Genomic DNA, 21598 nt, shown 5'->3' on the forward strand with positions numbered 1-21598 from the left:
AGTATAGAACAATACCTATAATTATACTTAATTGTGTTGAATTATTACTTCTTATTGCAGTATTATTTGACTCATAATTGTATTCTACTATGTTACTGGGTACTGTTTGGTGTTTAGTGAAAAATTATCAAAACAACAAACACGCACGCACACACACACCACACACACTTATACACTCATATATATATATATATATATATATATATATATATATATATATATATATATATATATATATATATATATATATACAATAACCTAGAACAAATGCCCATGCCCTCATCACAGGCTCATAATTCGCAAATTGCCTCAATAATTTGTTACACTTCCGGGTCCAATAAAAAGCAGATAATTGGAGCGTTGGCTTTTAGCACTTGGCCTGATGTTTAACACTGAAGTGCTTTCAGTCACTGGTTAACTTGACTGGCATTAATTGCGCATGCGCACATTCTGCGTCCTTCACCGTGTTCCACGGCGCTTAATTAACCTTCATAAATTGCCATAATACGGCACTAAATAGTATGTCATTGCCTATGGTTCCGTACTGTTCTGACATGCTATTTAGTACAGTAGTATGAATATTTGGGTATAGCCCAGGTGTTTAAGGGCGCTAATGTAGTAGCCATTAGCGCAAACAATTAGCCAGAGGGAAATGACACCTCGTGGGTTTGCTTTTTTTTTTCCCCGTCCCCTACGTGTTTACCTTTCACATCCAACGGCAAACAAGCCATGTGATGGCCCGTGTGCCCAAAGCGGAGCATTATTCCTAATTAAAAGCCAGGGATGTTTGCCATTAGCAAGATTCATGCTCGGCTACAGGAGAGTTCATTCCGGCTGTTGACTATCCATTGATTATTCATACGGGTTCTGATTCGGGCCCATTAATGCAAAATCAAGTGGGAAGTAAATTTTGTAAGAGCAAAAGCCGCACACTGATGACGGCCCCACTGAGCACGGCAAAGAGTGTAAATGGAGCAGGTTAGGGGCTTTTATATCATTGAATTTACAATGGAGCAAATGATTTTCCTCACATTTACAGCTCGTGCGCATTGACCAGGCTAAGGAGGCTTCTCCACTGGATGTCTAGATGTGCAATTTACATTCATGTTTTTTTTTTTAAGGCTATAGTTCTGACCATAGTCGTTTAAAATATACACAATATTTTGAAGAATACGTAAATATCTGTACTTAACTTGAGCTCTTTATTTATTTATTTATTTATTTATTATTTTTTCAAAAATGACATGAAATAAAACCAATGAAGTATTTGATAAATAATAAACAAATAAAAAGTGAATTTTAAAAAAAAAAAGAAAAAATCCCCAAACAAAACAATAATCACACAAAACACAAAGAAACTATATAAATTAAAGGAACGCCGACAAAAACAAACCAACCGCCAACAAAACACCCTTTAAAATCAATAAAACAAACAAGCTGATTAAAAGAAATAAAACAATAAAATAAACAAAGAAGAAGGAAGAAAGAAACTCCACTACACACCAACCAAAAACAAAGCAGCAATCATATAAACACCCCCTTAAAATAAAACACGCAAGCAAGCAAATTAATAAATAAACAGACAAACAAACAAACAAATAAAATCAATAGAGAGAAAACAACTATTCCCTTATAATCCAAGCATATCAGGTATTATATCAAATCTGTTCGTGTATAATAAGTTAAAATATCCAAACAAGTGGGTTGTTAGAGCCAATCTGTGATTTGAAACTGTGTCACAAGTGCAAACTCTCCCGTGGCTCATTGTGTAGTTAAAAATGGATGTGAAAGTAATCGTATCTAATGCCTGCTAAATGTTCATTACAGTTGCAGGTTTCCAGTTGGTTGGAGCTGGTCTGCATGAGCACTGTCCTCTGTTCTCTTGTATGGAGAGGTTTTATACCTGGCTGTGAAGAGTTTGACACAGGCGCCTCCAAGTGGTATATACAGTACATTACAGCATGCTGCAGCAGAGACAAGTTCACTGTTGCATTTACAACTCCATACCCTAGTAGAAAGACATTTGTGTTGTATAGATGTTTTACAGATGTTCATTATGGCATCTAGCAAAATAGTGCATGTTAATATATTACTAATTAAACAATCCACAATGAAACTAATTAAATATTTTGATCAATGGGATTCCTGAATGTTTTCTGAATGGCTATTTCTGAATGTAAAATAATTCTGGACCTTTATTCTCTTGTTTATTCAAGTCTATAGTTCAAGTCTCCTGTTTGCTTTGAATTTTGTATATCCCCTTGGCTGCTATTTATGTAGTTCCAACTTATGTCTTAAGTTCCCTGGGATAGGCTTCAGGTTCTACTTGACAGAGTGTAAGATAAGCGGTATAGAAACTGGCTAGATAGATGACTTCAAAAGGAAAACTGTATTATTGTGATATGTGTAAAAAAAAAAGTGGTAATGATTTACTCAAAAGCAAAGGAAGGGTATGTGTGTAAACTATTTGCTGGAACTCAAACAAGCACACTGATACAAGTCTAACTTTTAAAATAGTCTTTGTAAATTGTCAGTGTGTCTGTTAAAGCCTGCGCATCAGAATCTGCACTGATAAAAATAGTCATCCTGAAACATGTGGCACGGTGCGGCAGTGGATGGACACAAAATCTTCTTGTATTCGTGTGGGATTCCTCTAAATTCCGCTGCCCTGATTTGCTTCTAGGTGTAAATGTGTGTGTGAGTGTGTAGGGGGAATTCTCACAACTTTCAGCAGCTGCTACAGGATAATGGCCAAGTAATGGCTCCACCATGACTCTAAACCTATTACTGATGAATGAAGGGGTGAATGATTAATACACAACAAGCAAAAACCTTAAGAAAAGTGAAGGATTAAGAGTGATTCAGCAGCCCAGCATTGAACACCTTTTTGCTATGATCATCAGACCCATACAAATATTATTATTATTATTATTATTATTATTATTATTATTATTATTATTATTATTACATTAAGTGTCAGACAGAAAACTAAAGCTTAAAATGCTTCACTGATTGAACCAAGTGCAACCAACCAAAATCAATGTGTAGAAAAAAAAACATCAGCCAGCTCCAACCAGGACACGGCTCCCTAATGAGACGAAACAGTGAGCCATGCCTGTTTGGACAGTAGTTGAGGTGGGAAGTCCTGTATACATTCATCAGGGAAGAGGCCACTTCATTGGGAAGGCATTAATCACCACAAACCTAATTATAAATTGATTACATGGTCATGCAAGATGAAGAGGCCTGTTGTGCACTTCTGATCAGTACGCAAAGGCCACAACGGTCTGGGTGGAAGACTGTTAGTTAGATAAGAGAAGGGTGTAGGAAATCCCCTCTTATCAAAACTATTACAATAAGTCATTATTGGATACATTTTACAGGTCTGAATATGGGTGGAGCTTTTTACTACCACTTCCTAATATAGTTTGGTAAATTTTGTTTTTGACACTTTTTCTAAGGTGCCTTACAAGTTAGACAACCAAAGTATTAGGGTATTTTTCAAGGATACTTTTTGGTATTCTCTATATTTGCACTTACAACCTTAGAACATTAGCTAAATCCCACTACCACCTTCCCAGTTTATCTATTCGCTGCTCAAGCTTATGCTGCAACCTTGCTTCTTCAAATCAATTCAGTTTGCTAATCAACATTATTATGAAGCCATAGTTTGCATGTATGGGGGAAAATTCCAACAACGTTTGTTATTGTAACAGTGTTGGTCAGGGAAACAACGAGGAAGCCCCCTTTTCCGCCTTCAAGCCAATGATATAGTGTTTCCTGTTTCCTTATCTGCTTCCTTCCTATCTTCCACCTTTATAGTCAAATAAAAACAACACAGTACCCGGTATGTTTTATTCTAAAATTTTAATTCATACTGCTTACTAAAAGCACAGCAACAGATATAAAAAAAATACAAAATATGTTTGTTAATATAACAAATACATGGAAAAAAAATAAAGGCAGCAAGAGTTATATGAGACCGCAGAAAAAGATCTATTGAGCTCCTGCATTAAACAGTTTGACAAACGTGTGTGTGAGAATGATAAGAATGAAATGCAGCATTCTGTTTTATTTGCACTACATATGTCGCCTGTTGCCATCACAACTAAAAAGAACTAAATATAGATAAAGCTAAAAAATAAATGATGTTTTACCTACTCTACAGAGTTTGTTCCTGGAACATTAAACCTACCCTCAGGAATGACTGGATACCTTTAAAAAAAAATAAAAAATAGCAACAAAGAAGAATATTGGTAAATGGGCTCACATATTGTTACAGATGTCGCATTCACGGCTGTTGTACCTTTATGAACAGAGAACGCTCTGTTTCTAACACTGCGGGATACAATCATTACAACATATTAGTGCTTCCTTGAGCTCTAAGTGGATTATTTGAGCTAAATAGAAGTACATAAACAGGAATAAATGAAATTCAGAAGCCATAAAAACTTGTTCTTGCTGGTTTCCTTGATTCTAAGGTAATGAAACCTGAAGAATCATAACTTCACCTCAGATAATGCTCCTCAGGACATTCCCAAGTGATTTTTACTTTCAGGTGAAATTTATGTTCCTAATATGTATGATATACAGCTGCTAGGCATCTTCTTATATTCATAGCTCATACTTCATAGCCTACAATTCTTACCTTTTATACGATTTACAGTATTATCAAGCTATTACATTTTTAAAATACTACTTTTTATAAGTAACTGTGCATTTAGAATTTGGCAAAAAAAAAAAAAAACAGAATCAAGAGATTGTGCAGTAAAAGGTGTTATTACTCTCATTGCTCTCATCTGTCATCAAGTTACAGTCTCTCAGAAATCTATCACAAAGAGAGCTCTGTGTAAGACCGCACCGGTCTTGGTAACGAGCGCAGCAATGCGGCCTTAGCAAAACAATGTAAACTTAGAGCTAATAACTCTGAGAGAATCATTTCTCCTATAGACACAAGACATTTCACAGCACACAGACGAGCGTCCTGCCTTCGTCTATCTCGTCTTGAACCTTGTCGCTGGAGGTGGCAATCTCAGCTTGGGCAGAGAACATGGCACAGATGAAAGTGAGCACCGTAGCTCCTATCGCGGTGTAGAGAGCCCAGCCCACTGAACACTGGCCTGGTTTATACGGAGAAGCTTCAGGGCCACAGTAGCTGACCACTTTATCACATCCAAAGCCTGCTGGGTAAAGCATCAGTCCGAGCATCAGGAACAGGCCTGGGCAGAAAAACAAAGAAATAAAGAAAAACAAAAAAATGTATAATTTCCCTTTACTGGAACTAAGAGACTCAAACCTATTCCAGTAAGACAATGCCCCTGTGTACAAAGCAAGCTCCATGAAGACATGGTGTACCAAATCTGGAAGAAATCTAACGTCATGCACAGAGCCCTGATTTTTGACTTAACCGGATATATATACTGATGTATAAATAAGATAAATATATAATCAGTTCAGTGACACAAAGATAACACATTACATTAAACCACACTGTGCCATATTCTATATCCCTTGGAAATGTGTGAATATATATATATATATATATATATATATATATATATATATATATATATATATATATATATATATGAAGAAGAAGAATAAAAAATAAGAATAAAAATTAAATATGAATATATACAATTAAAGTTTAAAACTAATTTAATAATATTAATTTAAAATTTAAAATATTATATATCTATCCATATCCCTAATGAGCAAGCCAGAGGCGACGGCGGCAAGAAAAAACTCCCTGAGAGAATATGAGGAAGAAACCTTGAGAGGAACTAGATTCAGAAGGGAACCTTATCCTCATTTGGGTGACACTGGACAGTAAATAATGTAAATGTAAATAATGTCATTTCTACAACAGTTTATAATAGTCAACCGAGAGCTCCTGAGGAACTAATGGGTCAGTGCAAACTCTGAGTTCACCATGGACCCAACACTAATTCCTTCCTGTCCAAGTCTTTAAATGATTGCTGATAAAGTCCAGACCATACAGCTAACTGACACAACATTCATTTATATGCAGTGAAGTGTTTCTGTTATAAGAACATCATCCACAATGGTCTGGTTGGGCTCAATGCTGGAACAAATTGCCGATGTCTGCAAATTGTAATCTATTTACTGATATATTGTTTTTAAACCATCAAAAGTTAGCTCCAGTTATCACCTATATCCTAGAGGTTTTAATCATCTGTATTCTCCATATTGAATTTAATCAGACAAAAAAACTCAACCATGTTAGTGAAAAACTGGAAAAGTCCTCTGTCCTGAAGACTTTGTCTATAGTGGAAAAGGAAAAACTATCACTGACAAGCCAAAGTCCTATAAATGTTCAATAAACTTCTCACAGAAAACTTCACCATGTCCAGAATTACATGTTCTTCTTTGTTAAATAAAACGATTTTAAAATCTGTTTATTGTTAACATTCGACTATGTAGAACGTCGGTTATAAGTCCCTGTGAAGGAGCTGTTACTGTCACATCCACAAGCTTTTCTTTCCCTCTTTACCACTAATGTTTATAAACCCAGACCTCACCCATACTTCATAAACACTTAGAATTCTTGAGGATTCCTATGTGATATCATAGATCATCTAGCTAGCTAGAATTTGCACTCAAAAGGCCTTTAATGCAATTAATATTTCAGTGTCTTAATATTCATGGACCATTTGCAGAAGTGAAATAAAAAAGTGGCTTTCTCAGCCACATAATGCACTCATTCTGCCATCAAATCGGGCATGCGAGGTCCTGCCTCAAAAGCCTTTCTTCTGACTGTTTAGGAATTGCTCAATCCCACCGTCGTAAATATTTCACTAAGCTTTCAGCACAACTGCAGGGCTCTGTTGTCCCTACATAAACCCTTTAAAAAATGAAAAAATCCCTTATATAGAGCTGAAAATCAGCATTTTCTATATTAGTGAAATTAAAGCGGTTGGTCTGAGACAGGATAGTAAGTTACGGAGCTGCTGGATTCATCCCTTCTGAACTGGAAATAAAGGGATAGATTGAATGGTGGTTCCGGCAAACGGTAGACCTTGCCATAGTCAACAATACAGTGCTGTTGCTGCGGGTTGGGTTGGGAAGTAGTGCTGATGGAGCAGGCAACATGTGGTTAACATGCTTTACTTACCACTGACATAATAGATAGCAATTTTATGACTTGCACGCACCCACAGCAAGATCTCCTCTCTGGAGTCTCTAGGATCTCTTTTAAAAAGCTCTCAATAGCTTAGTGTTTATGTTATCACAGATAGTTTATTGTCAAATTGAAATAATGTCATACTTTATTGCCATATTTAAATCATTGATCAAGGTTTGTTAGCAGTCCATGTCATGATTCATATAATGCTGGAAGTCATGGAAAACATTATTATGTGCTTCCCAGGCAAGCCTGAACCTCTGAGGCTGTCAGGAATGTGAGGATTGCTCTCATGTAAGCTTAGAGGCTTTAACATCTGACCTGAATATACACTCTAAACTTGTATCTTTATGCTCTGGGATCGAAATGAAAAGCAGCGGCTAAGAAGAACTAGAAGACTAAATATGAATAATCTCATTTAATGCTGGCAAAAATACAACTCAAGGGACTGATATGAGGTCGGATTTTAAAGAATCTCTCTGCGTGATGTGTAACATTTTAAACCAAACGCAAAAAACAAGCTGACACATTTTTTTTTAGTTTGATCCAGGGTGGGGGTTTTTTCCGATATAAATTTTTTTCAGGTATATGCTGTGCTACGCTTGTGCATATGTGAGTTCACATAATGATTGGCAGTTGAGTCTTCATAGCAATACAAACAAGGATTGTTAAAGATTTAAGTGGTTTGGAACATCTCCACAATTTTCACACAAATCTACCAGGATAAATGGAATTCATTTGCGTGTTTGAGAACTTAACTGTGGAATTTAAATTAGCTTTAAAAAATATTATCAATTGATGGCACTGTGAGGAGATACCATGCTCCTGGTTTTACATGGACTGACATTTTCCTCACATTGAATTATCCCCTATCATACTGATGGCATGCAGCTAATCCACCAGATGACCCCTGTTTTATAGCCCTAAGTTTAGTCATCTGGTATGACTGCTAAAAACCCGAAATGATCTCACGCTATTCCAGCTATACTACTAATTTCCAGGTTATTTTTACATGGTTTACAAAAAATGTCACCATGCCCATGCATAAAACTACTGCACAGAAATGATACACAAAATGATTAAAATGCTACTCAGCTAGCTGTGGGATTATTCATCGTCTATCAGACACTAAAAGCCATTTCAGTTTGCGTGGCTGAGTTAAAAGAAGTAGTTGATAAGGAGGTTAGTTTCATTTGAAATCTCTTAGCAGGAAAGGCCATCGTTTACACAAAGAAAATAAAACTAATGGAGTCCCAAATTCCAAACCTGTGTCCTGACTTTTCATGACTTATCGTTTTACCCTTAATATAGATGACTTTTTAATATAAATCACAGATCATTATTTATACAACAGTGAGTTCCAATCCACAAATCCGATTGATTAAGCAGAGTTCCAAGAGTGACTTCATTTCCTATAACGACGCTGGGACGGTTCGTTGTTGGATTCTCTTCTCATATTTTGCTTGCCATCAAAAATTCCACCTCTTAGTTCAAAACAGTCGCTGCAGTAGTGTAATTTTTTATTTATTTATTTTTTTTTTTACTCAAAAAGGTGTTTTTCTGAAAGTTGTTGACTAATATTCAATAACAGCAGCTCTGCCAGTAGTGCTAATTATATTTAAAATGTAATACAACACAGGATTATATATTTGATTATGAATTAAATTCATAAATTTGTTATTTAACATTTAAAAACAAAATAATAATTGATATGGTGAAGGTTGAAGATGTTTAAAGTCTTAAGGACATCTTGTTCTCAAATTGGCGTGCTATTATTATTATTATTATTATTATTATTATTATTATTATGAATAATATTTCAAGCAAGATGTTGGTTAAGGTGTTGTTTAGTTTCTATAATGTAAGTAACAACAGGAATGAACTAGTAAATGCAAAACTAAAGTTTTTCTAGAAAAACTAGTCTTTCTTCAATTAATCAATAATGTAAGCACTTACATAGTAGCAGTTACTCCACGTTTGCCATGTTCCATCACATCACCCGATCACACTACACCGCACACACCACTCTCCTTTGACAGTACATCCCTGAATGTTTCCTTCCTTTTTCTATTCATTAACATTCATATTTCGAGTTATATCTGTCTCTATTTTGGTAAAGCCCAATGATTCCTTGTAACGTGATTGTAACACTACTGTAAAATGACTGTAACACATATACTATATAAAAGTGTCTCAACATTCCTCAAGATAAAAATGAAATTACGTAAAATATGCTCCTACCTGCTATGCCTTGAAGTAGGCCGCACACATTAAAGATGCTTTTCCCCAGGATGCTCTGAAAGCACATGCTAAAGACTGCGAGGAATCCCACTATGGACAGCAGGAAGATCCCAACAACCAGGAATATAATAGAGGCCTGCCAGAATCCACTTGCAATCTCTGTAAAGTCTGCAGCATATGGTCCACACTCAACCGTCTTATGCTGAAACACTCGGATGCAGCGACTGTACAGGCCAAGCGTAGGTGGTTTAGGATCCGGTGGTCCTGTAGCTGAGGCATTGTACTGAGAAGGGTGGTGTATCCCGACTAACCAATCAGGACTCATGATGGCCACTAGCTCAGCAAAAGCCACCACAATGCTCAACAAGGTCCAAAGCATAGACCGGCATGTTACAATGACATGACACATTTTGTCTATCCTTTGAAGCTCCTTTAGACCGAACTTTTCTTTCTAATAGGTAAGTCTTGGAGAGGTGCATCAGCTGAAGACTTGTGGCGCTATCTTCATAGATCCCTTTTCACAAGCTGACTTTCATGCTGGACGACATACACGCCTGGCAGAACAGAATCCTCATCCATTCTCAACGTATCCAATTGGGAGAACAGAAACTGGGCACCTATGAACAGATGAAAACAGAATGACATTTCCAGGGAGTTACATGTTTGGACCTACCTTTGGCACTGACAGATTGCTCAAAGGCTATGAATCAGCATGTCTAACCTCAGCACTGCTGCTGCATCTGGCAACGTTGATTGCATGAATCCCGTCTGAACAGGCACAAGCCTCCTAAAATCAATCCTATAGGCACACTCTAATTCTATATCTCATTTTCTCGAAAATGGAAAGATAATGTCTACTCTAAATACAATATTGCACCACCGGGTGGCTTCTTGGTTGGTGAAAATGCTCTTATAAATTCTACACAGCTTTTGAGAACTCCGGTCAATACTCCCATTGGTATCATGCCAGGTATGCCTTGTAACACTATTGTCTGCGGAAATTTGGAACAGATGGGTTCAGAGATATTATAGGGGATTTTCTGAGCGTGTTTGTATTTCTCCAAAGTTACATTGGCTTTAGAAAGGAAGCAGTGAGAGAAATATTTGAACAAAGATAGTTCCTAGACAAATCATCAAAAGAAGCTCAGAGCGTTAAGCAGATTGAGATAAGCACTGACAGGGCAACAGTGTAATAGACACATAGCTTTGAGCTTGTGCAGGCAAGCTCAGGGAAAACCAACGCAGGGAATAAGTTGTGCCTAGGTAGTCATAATACAATCATCCCAAACCACAAAATGCTACAACGTGGAATTTAAACCTTTGCATGACGCATACGTTTTTTCAAACAAAATGAAAGTAGACTACACATAATATGACAGTAAACAGGGGTTTGCAATAACGGATATATTTTCTGTATCAACAATGACATCAGACATAAATAAGCAGTGGATTAAATGTATTTTTATGTGGTATAGAGATTATATACTTTTTTATTCACTGAAATGATGCTAACAAATTTTGTAATCAAAGCATTTAATATAAAAGTATAAGCATAAGAAGTATGACATTTTATCTGAGATCTCTGTGATTTTAGGTACAAACCCATAAAGACTTTAAACTTCCTTAAACCCAAAGCACATCGAACTTTGTAGCTTCAGATTATATATATTTCCATTAAACATAGTTTGGTATATTTCGGTGTAAAGTATGCCACATATATTCCCTGGATATGTAACAGATTTATAAACATTTTGTGGGTATTTGACTTCTATGGTATTGATGCACATTCATTCATTCATTCATCTTCTACCGCTTAGCCGAACTACCTCAGGTCACGGGGAGCCTGTGTCTATCTCAGGCGTCATTGGGCATCAAGGCAGGATACACCCTGGACGGCGTGCCAACCCATCGCAGGGCACACACACACTCTCATTCACTCACACAATCACACACTAGGGACAATTTTTCCAGAGATGCCAATTAACCTACCATGCATGTCTTTGGACCGGGGGAGGAAACCGGAGTACCCGGAGGAAACCCACGAGGCACGGGGAAAACATGCAAGCTCCACACACACAAGGTGGAGGCGGGAATCAAACCCCGACCCTGGAGGTGTGAGGCGAACGTGCTAACCACTAAGCCACCGTGCCCCCTTATTGATGCACATTTTGATTATTATTATTATTATTATTATTATTATTATTATTATTATTATTATTATTATTATTATTTTTTTTTTTTTTTTTTTTAAATGCATCTGGAAAGTTGCTAGCAGTATATCATAAAAGAAGGCTTGTGTCAATGCGGAAAAAACCTGCCATGTCAATTCTTTAGATTTGATTCACTTCAATAAATTGACTTCAACATACATTATTTGAAGCACAGGTCTCATTTGTCCAGAACCACACATCAACTCATACTGTCCCCTAAAAAATGTGCCCATCTGCTGTCTATATGAGAAACCTATTTACAGCAATTATATACAGTCATGCTGTGATCCTATTTACCTAGATAGGCGCATGTGTCCAAAGCATAAATCACACAAGGAAGATTTGCTCAAGAGCAATCTAATCAAATCAGAGCGCATGACTTCCCTGCAATAAAAGGCATGCAGGCAAGAGCGCCTCTGATTCTCAGGAGACATCAGACAGGAATTTCACAGGCCAGGAGTTGCTGAGAGGCGTAGAGACAATGGCGTCTCATGCCGTGGTCCCAGCATGGACCTCAAACATGGATGATCAGACTCTCAGACCCCCAGTGATGTGGATCAAAGAGCCACAGATGTTGCTTCAAAGTCAAACAGATGAAATGTTGCCTCAGAGACTGGTCACACACATAAAGGAATGCCTCCTTGTTTCTCTCTCTGAATATTATTAGTAATATTATTTGATATTTAAGGCAAACTTAATGTTTCTAAACAGAGAAACACATGGTAGACATGATATTCTGAAGACAATGAGTTTTGGTTTGGCCTACTCCGATGAAGTCCGCATTTAAAATCAAAACCATATGTAATTAAAAAGTTATCCCTCAATGCATCTTTTTTAAAGTGACCTGAGCCAAATAAAGAATGAAGTCCAAACCCAGTCTCATTATTTAATATCCCAAACTCCTTGGTCAGCATTCTAGCAGAACACTCCGCATGGCTTTCTGCAGCTCCACATTGGACTGCTTTAACCACTGCATATCCTTGAACAAAGACAAGAATAAAACATTCAAGTAATTTGAGAAGTTAAAATACTGAAGCTGACTAGCACTTGGGACTAACTTGCCATTAATGGATGGTGTTACAGATGGACAAGTTTTATTTTTAAGATTTAAAAAAAATCCACATGTACATCTATTGGATAGGTTACAAGTGGCACACTACCATAGTATAAGTCTAAATACTATTTAGTAAAGTAGCACCACATGTTTCATGCTATTTTATGGTCTTATTTTTATAGTATTTCAGTGGTTTGCTATTGCTATTTGGTACGGTAGCTTTCATTTACACAATGAAGGTTTTTTACACAATTTATTATACTCTTTTTAGCACAGTAAACTATACACTATTTAGTATAGCAAGCTGTTCACTATATTGTATGCTAAGTGTTACACTTTAATGTATGGAAAGATATATACTTTTGTACAATACAGGGTGTAGTAAACTATACATTATTTAGTGTAGAAAAATATACCTTACTTTGAACAGTAACCTACATTATATTTAGTATGGTAAACTACACGCTATATAGTACATGAATGTCTGTAAGAATGTATGTTAAACTATGCACTATGGAATACAGTAGGCAATTCACTACAGAGTTCAGTAAGCTATACACTATTTATTAAGTTAAGCTATACACTAGATAGTACAGTAAGCTATACAGTATCTAGTACGGTAAACTATACACTATATATAGTTTGGTAAGCTCTTCCCTATGTAGTTTGGTAAGATACACAATCTTTACTAAGTTAAGCTATACAATATATAGTACGGTAAACTATACACTATATAGTTTGTTATGTTATACACTATTTATTAGGTTAAGCTATACAGAATCTAGTATGGTCAACTATACACTATATATAGTTTGGTAAGCTATAGACTATTTATTAAATTAGGCTATAAACTATAAAGTACGGTAAACTACACACTATGTAGTTAGGTAAGCTATGCACTATATAGTTTGGTAAGCTATACACTATTTATTAAGCTGAGCTATACACTATATATTACGGTAAACTATACACTGTAAAGAATGATAAACTATACACTATTGAGTATGTTAAACTATACACTATATATTACGGTAAACTATACACTATATAGTTCAGTAAACTATACACTATACAGTATATTACATTAAACTATACACTGTATAGTACGGTAAACTATACACTATATATTACGGTAAACTATACACTGTATAGTATGGTAAACTATACAGTATATAGTAATTTAAAATATATACTATATATTACGGTAAACTAAACACTGTATAGTATGGTAAACTATACAGTATACAGTATGATAAACTATACACTGGCTACTACGGTAAATTATACACTATATATTCCGGTAAACTATACACTATATATTACAGTAAACGATACATTATAAAGTACGGTAAACTATACATTATATATAGAGTGGTAAACTATACACTATATAGTACGGTAACTATACACTATATATTACGGTAAACAATACATTATATAGTACGGTAAACTATACACTATTGAGAATGTTAAACTATACACTATATATTACGGTAAACTATACACTATACAGTATATTACGTTAAACTATACACTGTATAGTACGGTAAACTATACGCTATATATTACGGTAAACTATACACTGTATAGTATGGTAAATTATACAGTATATAGTACGGTATACTATACACTGGCTACTACGGTAAATTATACACTATATAGTACGGTAAACTATACACTATATATTACGGTAAACTATACACTGTATAGTACGGTAAACTATACACTATATATTACGGTAAACTATACACTGTATAGAACGGTAAACTATACACTATATATTACGGTAAACTATACACTGTATAGTACGGTAAACTATACACTATATATTACGGTAAACTATACACTGTATAGAACGGTAAACTATACACTATATATTACGGTAAACTATACACTGTATAGTATGGTAAACTATACAGTATATAGTACGATAAACTATACACTGGCTACTACGGTAAATTATACACTATATATTCCGGTAAACTATACACTATATAAAATGGTAAACTATGCACTATATATTACAGTAAACGATACACTATAAAGTACGGTAAACTATACATTATATATAGAGTGGAAAACTATACACTATATAGTACGGTAACTATACACTATATATTACGGTAAACAATACATTATATAGTACGGTGAACTATACACTATATAGTACGGTAAACTATACACTATTGAGAATGTTAAACTATACACTATATATTACGGTAAACTATACACTATATAGTACGGTAAACTATACACTATACAGTATATTACGTTAAACTATACACTGTATAGTACGGTAAACTATACGCTATATATTACGGTAAACTATACACTATAGTCTGGTAAATTATACAGTATATAGACGGTATACTATACACTGGCTACTACGGTAAATTATACACTATTTATATTCCGAGTAAACTATACACTATATAGTACGGTAAAGTATACACTATATATTACGGTAAACCACACGATATGAAGAATGGCATGCAATGTGTTATGTAGTATGTTCTATAGCTCTATAGTACGGTAAGTTATACACCATGTAGTATGGTAGGGTTATTTTATTGATTTTTTTTTATTTGTTTTTTTTCTCTCTCTCTTTACTATGTTAAATGGTATATGTTGTCTTCGACTGTGCTAGCTTTCATATTTCAATTCAGGAGGCTGTTTATTCCAGTGTATCATGCTATTATTTCACATGAACAGAAGAACTGAGGTCAAACTTACATATCCATACACTTCTTCTGTCACTACTATCTCCGTACATTTTAACCCAATAGATACAATACTTCTGTTTTTTCAGTGAGTTTTTGCGAAAGTTTATCCATACCCCATTCACAGCCTTAATTCATCTTCAGTAAACCACCACCGTTCACGATGATCCTTTTGCTTCAGCAGATTTCTCTATGGTCTGAAACACAGAACTGCTCACAAACACAAATCTGCACTCGGTTTAAACCAAATGATTCATTCAGTCCTCTGGTCCAAAGCCCACTTTAGCCTTAGCGCGATAACGGAAAATGTAACGGAACACGGAGGCAACATAAAAACTACTTCTTTGTGTGGCGGCACTTATGATTTTACGACCTGGAATTGGTCAAAAAGAAAGGAAATACGAGCCAAATGCGTCTGTACATGAAGTGCAGTTAATGAAAATGGACGAATGTTGTGCAGTTTTAAAGAAGAAAGAAGCTAAAGCTGACCTGTGTGTTGGTGAAGTCTCATTCTTCTCCTGCTGTTGTTCTTGTCCACTCCGGCATTGTGGCCCATTCAGGAAGTCTTCAACAGGATCTTCCCCTCTCTCTCTCTCTCTCTCTCTCTCTCTCTCTCTCTCTTACACACACACACACACACACACACTTTCATCTGTCTCTGTTCTCTCCTTTTTCCGTCTCTTTTGTATTCCTTCCCACCCTTCATTTTTTTTCTACTTCATCCCACTTTTTTCTTCTTGTTCATGTGTTCACTCTCTATTTTAGTCTTTTTTTCTGCATATACTCTCACACTTTTAATTTACTCTTATATAATTTCTTTCTATTTAGATTTCACCCCCTGTTTTTCTTCTGCTGTTTTACCTTTTATTACAGTAATCATCACTTTTTCCATACTTCCTCTCTGTTTTTCTGTCTTTATGCTGTCTTGATTACTTTCTCCTTTATCTTGCTCTCTTTCATTTGCTTTTCCTCTTTCTTTCTTTCTTTTTTTTAACCCCCCAACACACACCCAATCACGCACACACAAACACACACACACACTATTCTTATTCCAGCGATGTGCTTTACAGTAAGCCTTTTTACAGCTAGGAGCACTGAGTAGCTTTACATAAGATGGGAGTATAATAATATATAAAGTATTATAATAGTTATAATAATAATACAATCATGCAAAAGAAAGCTAACAACATTAATAGTAATCCTATTAGATAGATAAATGATAAATCCTATTAGATAGATAGTCTTTGTCTCCAACTTTTCCTATCCCTCTCTTCTTCTTACATTCTCTACAGACTTCTAGTCAGTTTTTAAGTTTTGAACCCGTTCCTGTTCCAACCTGTATCTATGTTAGGTGGCTTAAAAACATCAACACATGAGGATGGGGTTGAAACTGACCTTTCCCCTTACTGACAATCACTCACTTTATATATCCGAATAGTTCATGGCACACTACTGAATGTTGGTCATCTCTCGCTGACACAATTGGGCCATTTATACTTTTTTGACTTTTTTTTAAATGTTTTTTTAGCATTTATTCCTGCCCTTGATTAGTTGTTGCCTTTGGTTTTTCCTTAAACTATCTTGCATTTGTTTATGGTCAGTTGGTGGAAACTTGCAGTGCTTGTATTAATGTGAGCTGCTTCAACAGCTTGGGCTGTTTTTGGGACTTGTAATTTGCATAGGACAAAGTAGCTCAGTTCCTATAAACAGTACCATGCAAAGGGACTTTGCTTTCAAACATAATGAAAGGAAATGTTCGACAGTTCATTTATCTTCAGTAAGCATTTTATCCGAGTCAGGGTCGCAATGGCACTGGAGTTTATCCTGGGAACACTGAGCATGAAGTGAGGTCACAATTTGAATGGAATTCCATTGCAGAACACAATACACAACACATAAGTACTTTCAGAGGCTTTCAAGGTTACTGACAAGGTTTTTCAAAGCTTGAGAACCAGTGGAAACACACACAGCCAGACCATGCAAATCTCCTGACAGTAACCCAGGACTGAATGAGGGAGCAGTGAGATGGCAAGGCTACCTATAAAGAACAGTAAATGAAAATAAAATAAAATCCATATTATGTGTGATAAACCTTTAATTAGAATTGTGCAGTTTTAAGCAACTTAAGCAGGTTGCAAGTTTGTAGATTTTGTCTTTTTAATGTCTGCTTTTCACTAACACTTTAATGCAGAAATCATTTACATTTATAAAATGTATGTTCTGTATTACTATACAACAGCACTATTATTCTGTATGTTATTATGGTGTTGAATTACACTGTAGCCTTTACATTGCCGTTAACGAAAGAAAAAAGATTATATTACAAATCATCTGAACCAAATGTTCATCAACCATCTGGAGTATGATGTCACATCCTCTCTTGTTTAATTTATATAAAAATGAATTGAAAGATTCTTTCTTTTCATGGTCTTGAGAGAGGAGTTAAAAAACGTGTGCATGAATCCTGTCAAAACCATAATACTAACTGGACCTGAAGGAAAGCAGTCTGCTGTCAGCTCTAAGAACTGTGCTCGCTGTGCTGAACAGTTACGAATGTGATGAGATCATAGTTTGTGCAACAGTTTATAGATCATGGCAACATGTTCCCTCAGTATGTGGGAAAAAAGACCCCACAAGGCCAAGCAGAGCTGAGTGTGTTTACTGGCTGTGCACAAATATTTAGATTAAGTGTACATATCATACTTGAATACGTAAGTAACTCCTAGAGGAAATGTGTCTCCTGATGGAGCATTACTCCTATACTTGTAATGTCCCAAAACAAATAAGTTAGACAGAACGAGCACTCATCTTTCAATAGCATTGCTCAACAACATTGTACTTAACATTCAGTGCACGTTCACACAGCTTTATATACATAACAATTCAATACAGACAAAACAACTTTCACAGTTATGACCTCATGCTTTACCGTTGTGAGTCTGGAATTAAGCACTCAGTGATTTCACTACATGATTCAACACTTTAAATCATGCCAAACTGAAAGCTGCCAAGATTTTTTGACCTGCCAGAGGTCCAGTTCAAGACAAACATTACCAAATTACAGCAAATCATATGACAAAACACGAAAAAATGTTAGAACTGACATGTTACCGTTTTCTTTGATTTAACTTTTGTGCAACTTTCTGAAAACACAAACCTGTCGGAATTCAGCGCACAACAGTATAATGAATAGACCCCAAACCTTATTAAAGCCTTGCACTGGTTGTAAGCTCACCCACAGTGTGTTTCTGGCTCATCACAAATAAAGCTACATGAGATATTTGATATATTAAAAATGTTAATATAATCGTGCTACTTGCTTGTTCTCAGACATCTAGAAGCTTTGTAATCCCATAGGCATATCCAAAATTGTTATTTAAACCATTCAACCATATCAAAATGTTTCTAATCTAATTACAATCAATATATTTGTCTAAGAACAAGAACAAGCATTATTGTCCTGTTCCACTTGGAAAAAGACACACAAGCTTATAGGTACATGTTGTGACCAATGGCCAGGATACAATAAATATGACATTAAAATGGATTGAACATCAAATCTGTGCGTGGATTTACACTGTAGGACCAATAGGAACTGTCCCCAAAATGTTGCCCACATTGTTCTAATTTCTTTGTATTCTGCATCTTTACAATTTCCCTTCACTAGATCTAAGAGTCCAAACCTGTTCCAGCATTACAGTCTTAGCACTAAACAAGCTTCAGGTTTTGCCAAAATTGAAGTGAAACTTGAGTAACCTGCACGGAGCCCTGACCTCAACCCCACTGAACACCTCTGGTATGAACTGGAACACTGACTGCACCCCAGACCTCCTCAGTTGACATCAAACTAATGTGATAGGATCTTGTTTTTCATAAATGTAAAGATTTTATCACCTCGAGACCCATGTTTCCTCTGTTTAGAAGTCTTAATATGGATTATAAATTTGTATGTAAAATAATGTAATTTTTCTTATCAATTCTTATGCAATGCAGATTGGATTGGATAGAAATGGATTTTAAATTGTTCTGTGGAAGAAGGAAGCCCAATCAGATAGTGTGGAAAGTGAACTTGGGGCCAGGGACATTGAGGATAAGTGCTTTTCCACATGAGGACACACCTTTTATGTAACTCAATAAAACTGAATGTTGAACCTTGACTATTTGCTTTGCTTTTTTTTTAATCTGAGAAATAAGCTGCTCATTTTGTCAAGTGTAACACCAAAAATATGTATATTAATATCAATATTATACAAAAAAAGCAGATAAATATGAATGAGATTGCTGGTATATTGGTGGTACACTGGCTTTTGGCTCCCCCTAGTTGTTTTATTTGATCTAATGTTGCAGTTCTAGGTTTTAAACTGATCTCTTTAGGCAACAGTATGCCATTTTCTATCAAATCGAATGTGCTACATATTTTATTATTCCTTGCTGGAAAAAGCAATGCCCTAGACTGGCACGTTGCAATGTTGTGAAACAGTAAATGATTTGCTGTATTATTTGTAGTACTTGCCAGTCCTTTGTATGTCTAAGATTCAGCAATGTCTGTCCATAGATATTGTTGGGGGTTGTTAAAAAATCATTACTATGCTATAGTACAGTAAATGAACAATTTAGTACGTTTTTTAGCAGCTTCATTCATAGGTTTTTGTTGAAGTGCTAGATGCAAACAGATTGAGCAAACTCAACAATTAAATCAATTCATCTCAATTAAATTTCTTATATACTGATAGAATCCTAGGGGGCACGGTGGCTTAGTGGTTAGCACGTTCGCCTCACACCTCCAGGGTTGCGGGTTCGATTCCCGCCCCCGCCTTGTGTGTGTGGAGTTTGCATGTTCTCCCCGTGCCTCAGGGGTTTCCTCCGGGTACTCCGGTTTCCTCCCCCGGTCCAAAGACATGCATGGTAGGTTGATTGGCATCTCTGGAGAGTGTGTGTGTGTGCCCTGCGATGGGTTGGCACTCCGTCCAGGGTGTATCCTGCCTTGATGCCCGATGACGCCTGAGATAGGCACGTGACCCCCGTGACTTTGGTAGTTCGGATAAGCGGTAGAAAATGAGTGAGTGATAGAATCCTTCTTTTACTCTCCCAGTCTTTGCAGTGTCTTACAATAGAAATGGTTCTGTGCTGCATAGACACACTGTGTAGTGAACATTTATTAGAGTGAATTCCAGTTTGTTAAAAGACTTCACCTTGTTGGCCATAAAGTAATTTTAAACAAGCTTTATTAGCATACCATGACAATCCTGTCCACTGCTCTTACATTACCACTGAAAACATGAGTCCTGTAACAATGGGATTCTACGCAGTAAACGCAGTTGCAGTGCCTCTTTTGACCACTAGGTGCAATAACTCTGTGAAGCTACATGGAGGTCCATCCAGAAAGGTGACTCAGTCAACAGAACATGGTGCTTTATTTATATCAGATTTTGCCATGGATTGCATGCATATTCACTTTTGATGAGCTCTACCTTTATGGACAAGCTGGTGCTTTTTAAAATGACTGACTACGTTTTTGTACAACAGTGAAGATGTCTGGCTTTTAAGTGTTTGGAGTCAAACCTAATTTCTTCCAGAGGGGCGGTGATGCTAAATAGGCCTCATCGTGCACTGCTCCTTCCTCATGGACCACAAGGTGTCTCCCTCTTCATACTGATATTAACTACAAGCCCTTACTGAAGGAGCGCGTGGGCGGCACTAATGCAGCACTGTGCAGCAATGCTGAGCCTTTATTTGCTGGATTGTTCAGATCCATGTGCAAAAATAGTCCTAACGATTAATTAAGATTGAGATTTGAGATTTTATAGCATTATTTTGAGTGTGACGTTTGTTTTTGTTTTGTATCTTTAACCCCCAAAAGGCACTGATGATCATCTGTGTGTGTGTGTGTGTGTGTGTGTGTGTGTGTGTGTGTGTGTGTGTGTGACTGCTCTAAAATTACAGCAATTGTGCAGTAGTCTTTGCACACAGTGTTTAATCTGGGATAGTAAGCAGCTTAAAGCTGCTTCAGCTCAGCACTAATCATTCACAAATAAAGCAACAGAAACAGGAACAATTTGGGGGTTTATTTGAACAAAGACCAGAATTTTCATCCATGCAGGGGTTAGTTGGATTCGAACACAAATAAATCCTGGTTTCAGATGTATAGGATAACAAACCTTAATACCCCAGTGCTGTTTTATCCACATAATGTGCTGTTGATTTGCTTGTAACAGTCTGAGGTAATGCT

The 21598-nt window shown here is 36.2% G+C and overlaps 1 protein-coding gene across 1 annotated transcript; it reads right to left on the bottom strand.

Moving 5' to 3' along the window:
* Nucleotides 1–3852: 3852 nt before the first annotated feature.
* On the bottom strand, nucleotides 3853–15990 carry lhfpl2b (LHFPL tetraspan subfamily member 2b). Its single transcript, XM_060884079.1, has 3 exons — nucleotides 15859–15990; nucleotides 9386–10002; nucleotides 3853–5219 (listed from the first exon to the last, which is right to left on the bottom strand). The coding sequence occupies exons 2-3, from the start codon at nucleotides 9792–9794 to the stop codon at nucleotides 4963–4965; spliced, it is 666 nt and encodes a 221-aa protein (XP_060740062.1). The 5' UTR covers nucleotides 9795–10002; nucleotides 15859–15990; the 3' UTR covers nucleotides 3853–4962.
* Between the last annotated feature and the right edge of the window lie 5608 nt (nucleotides 15991–21598).

The sequence above is a fragment of the Tachysurus vachellii genome, chromosome 12 (assembly GCF_030014155.1).
Source record: "Tachysurus vachellii isolate PV-2020 chromosome 12, HZAU_Pvac_v1, whole genome shotgun sequence".
Classification (NCBI taxonomy): domain Eukaryota; kingdom Metazoa; phylum Chordata; class Actinopteri; order Siluriformes; family Bagridae; genus Tachysurus; species Tachysurus vachellii.

What these genes read in the sequence shown, in the direction of transcription:
- lhfpl2b (XM_060884079.1), bottom strand. Translation starts at nt 9,794, where the DNA reads ATGTGTCATGTCATTGTAACATGCCGGTCTATGCTTTGGACCTTGTTG. An exon ending in CCTACTTCAAGGCATAGCAG is followed by an intron (nt 5,220 to 9,385) that starts GTAGGAGCATAT and finishes TTTTCTGCCCAG; the next exon opens with GCCTGTTCCTGATGCTCGGA.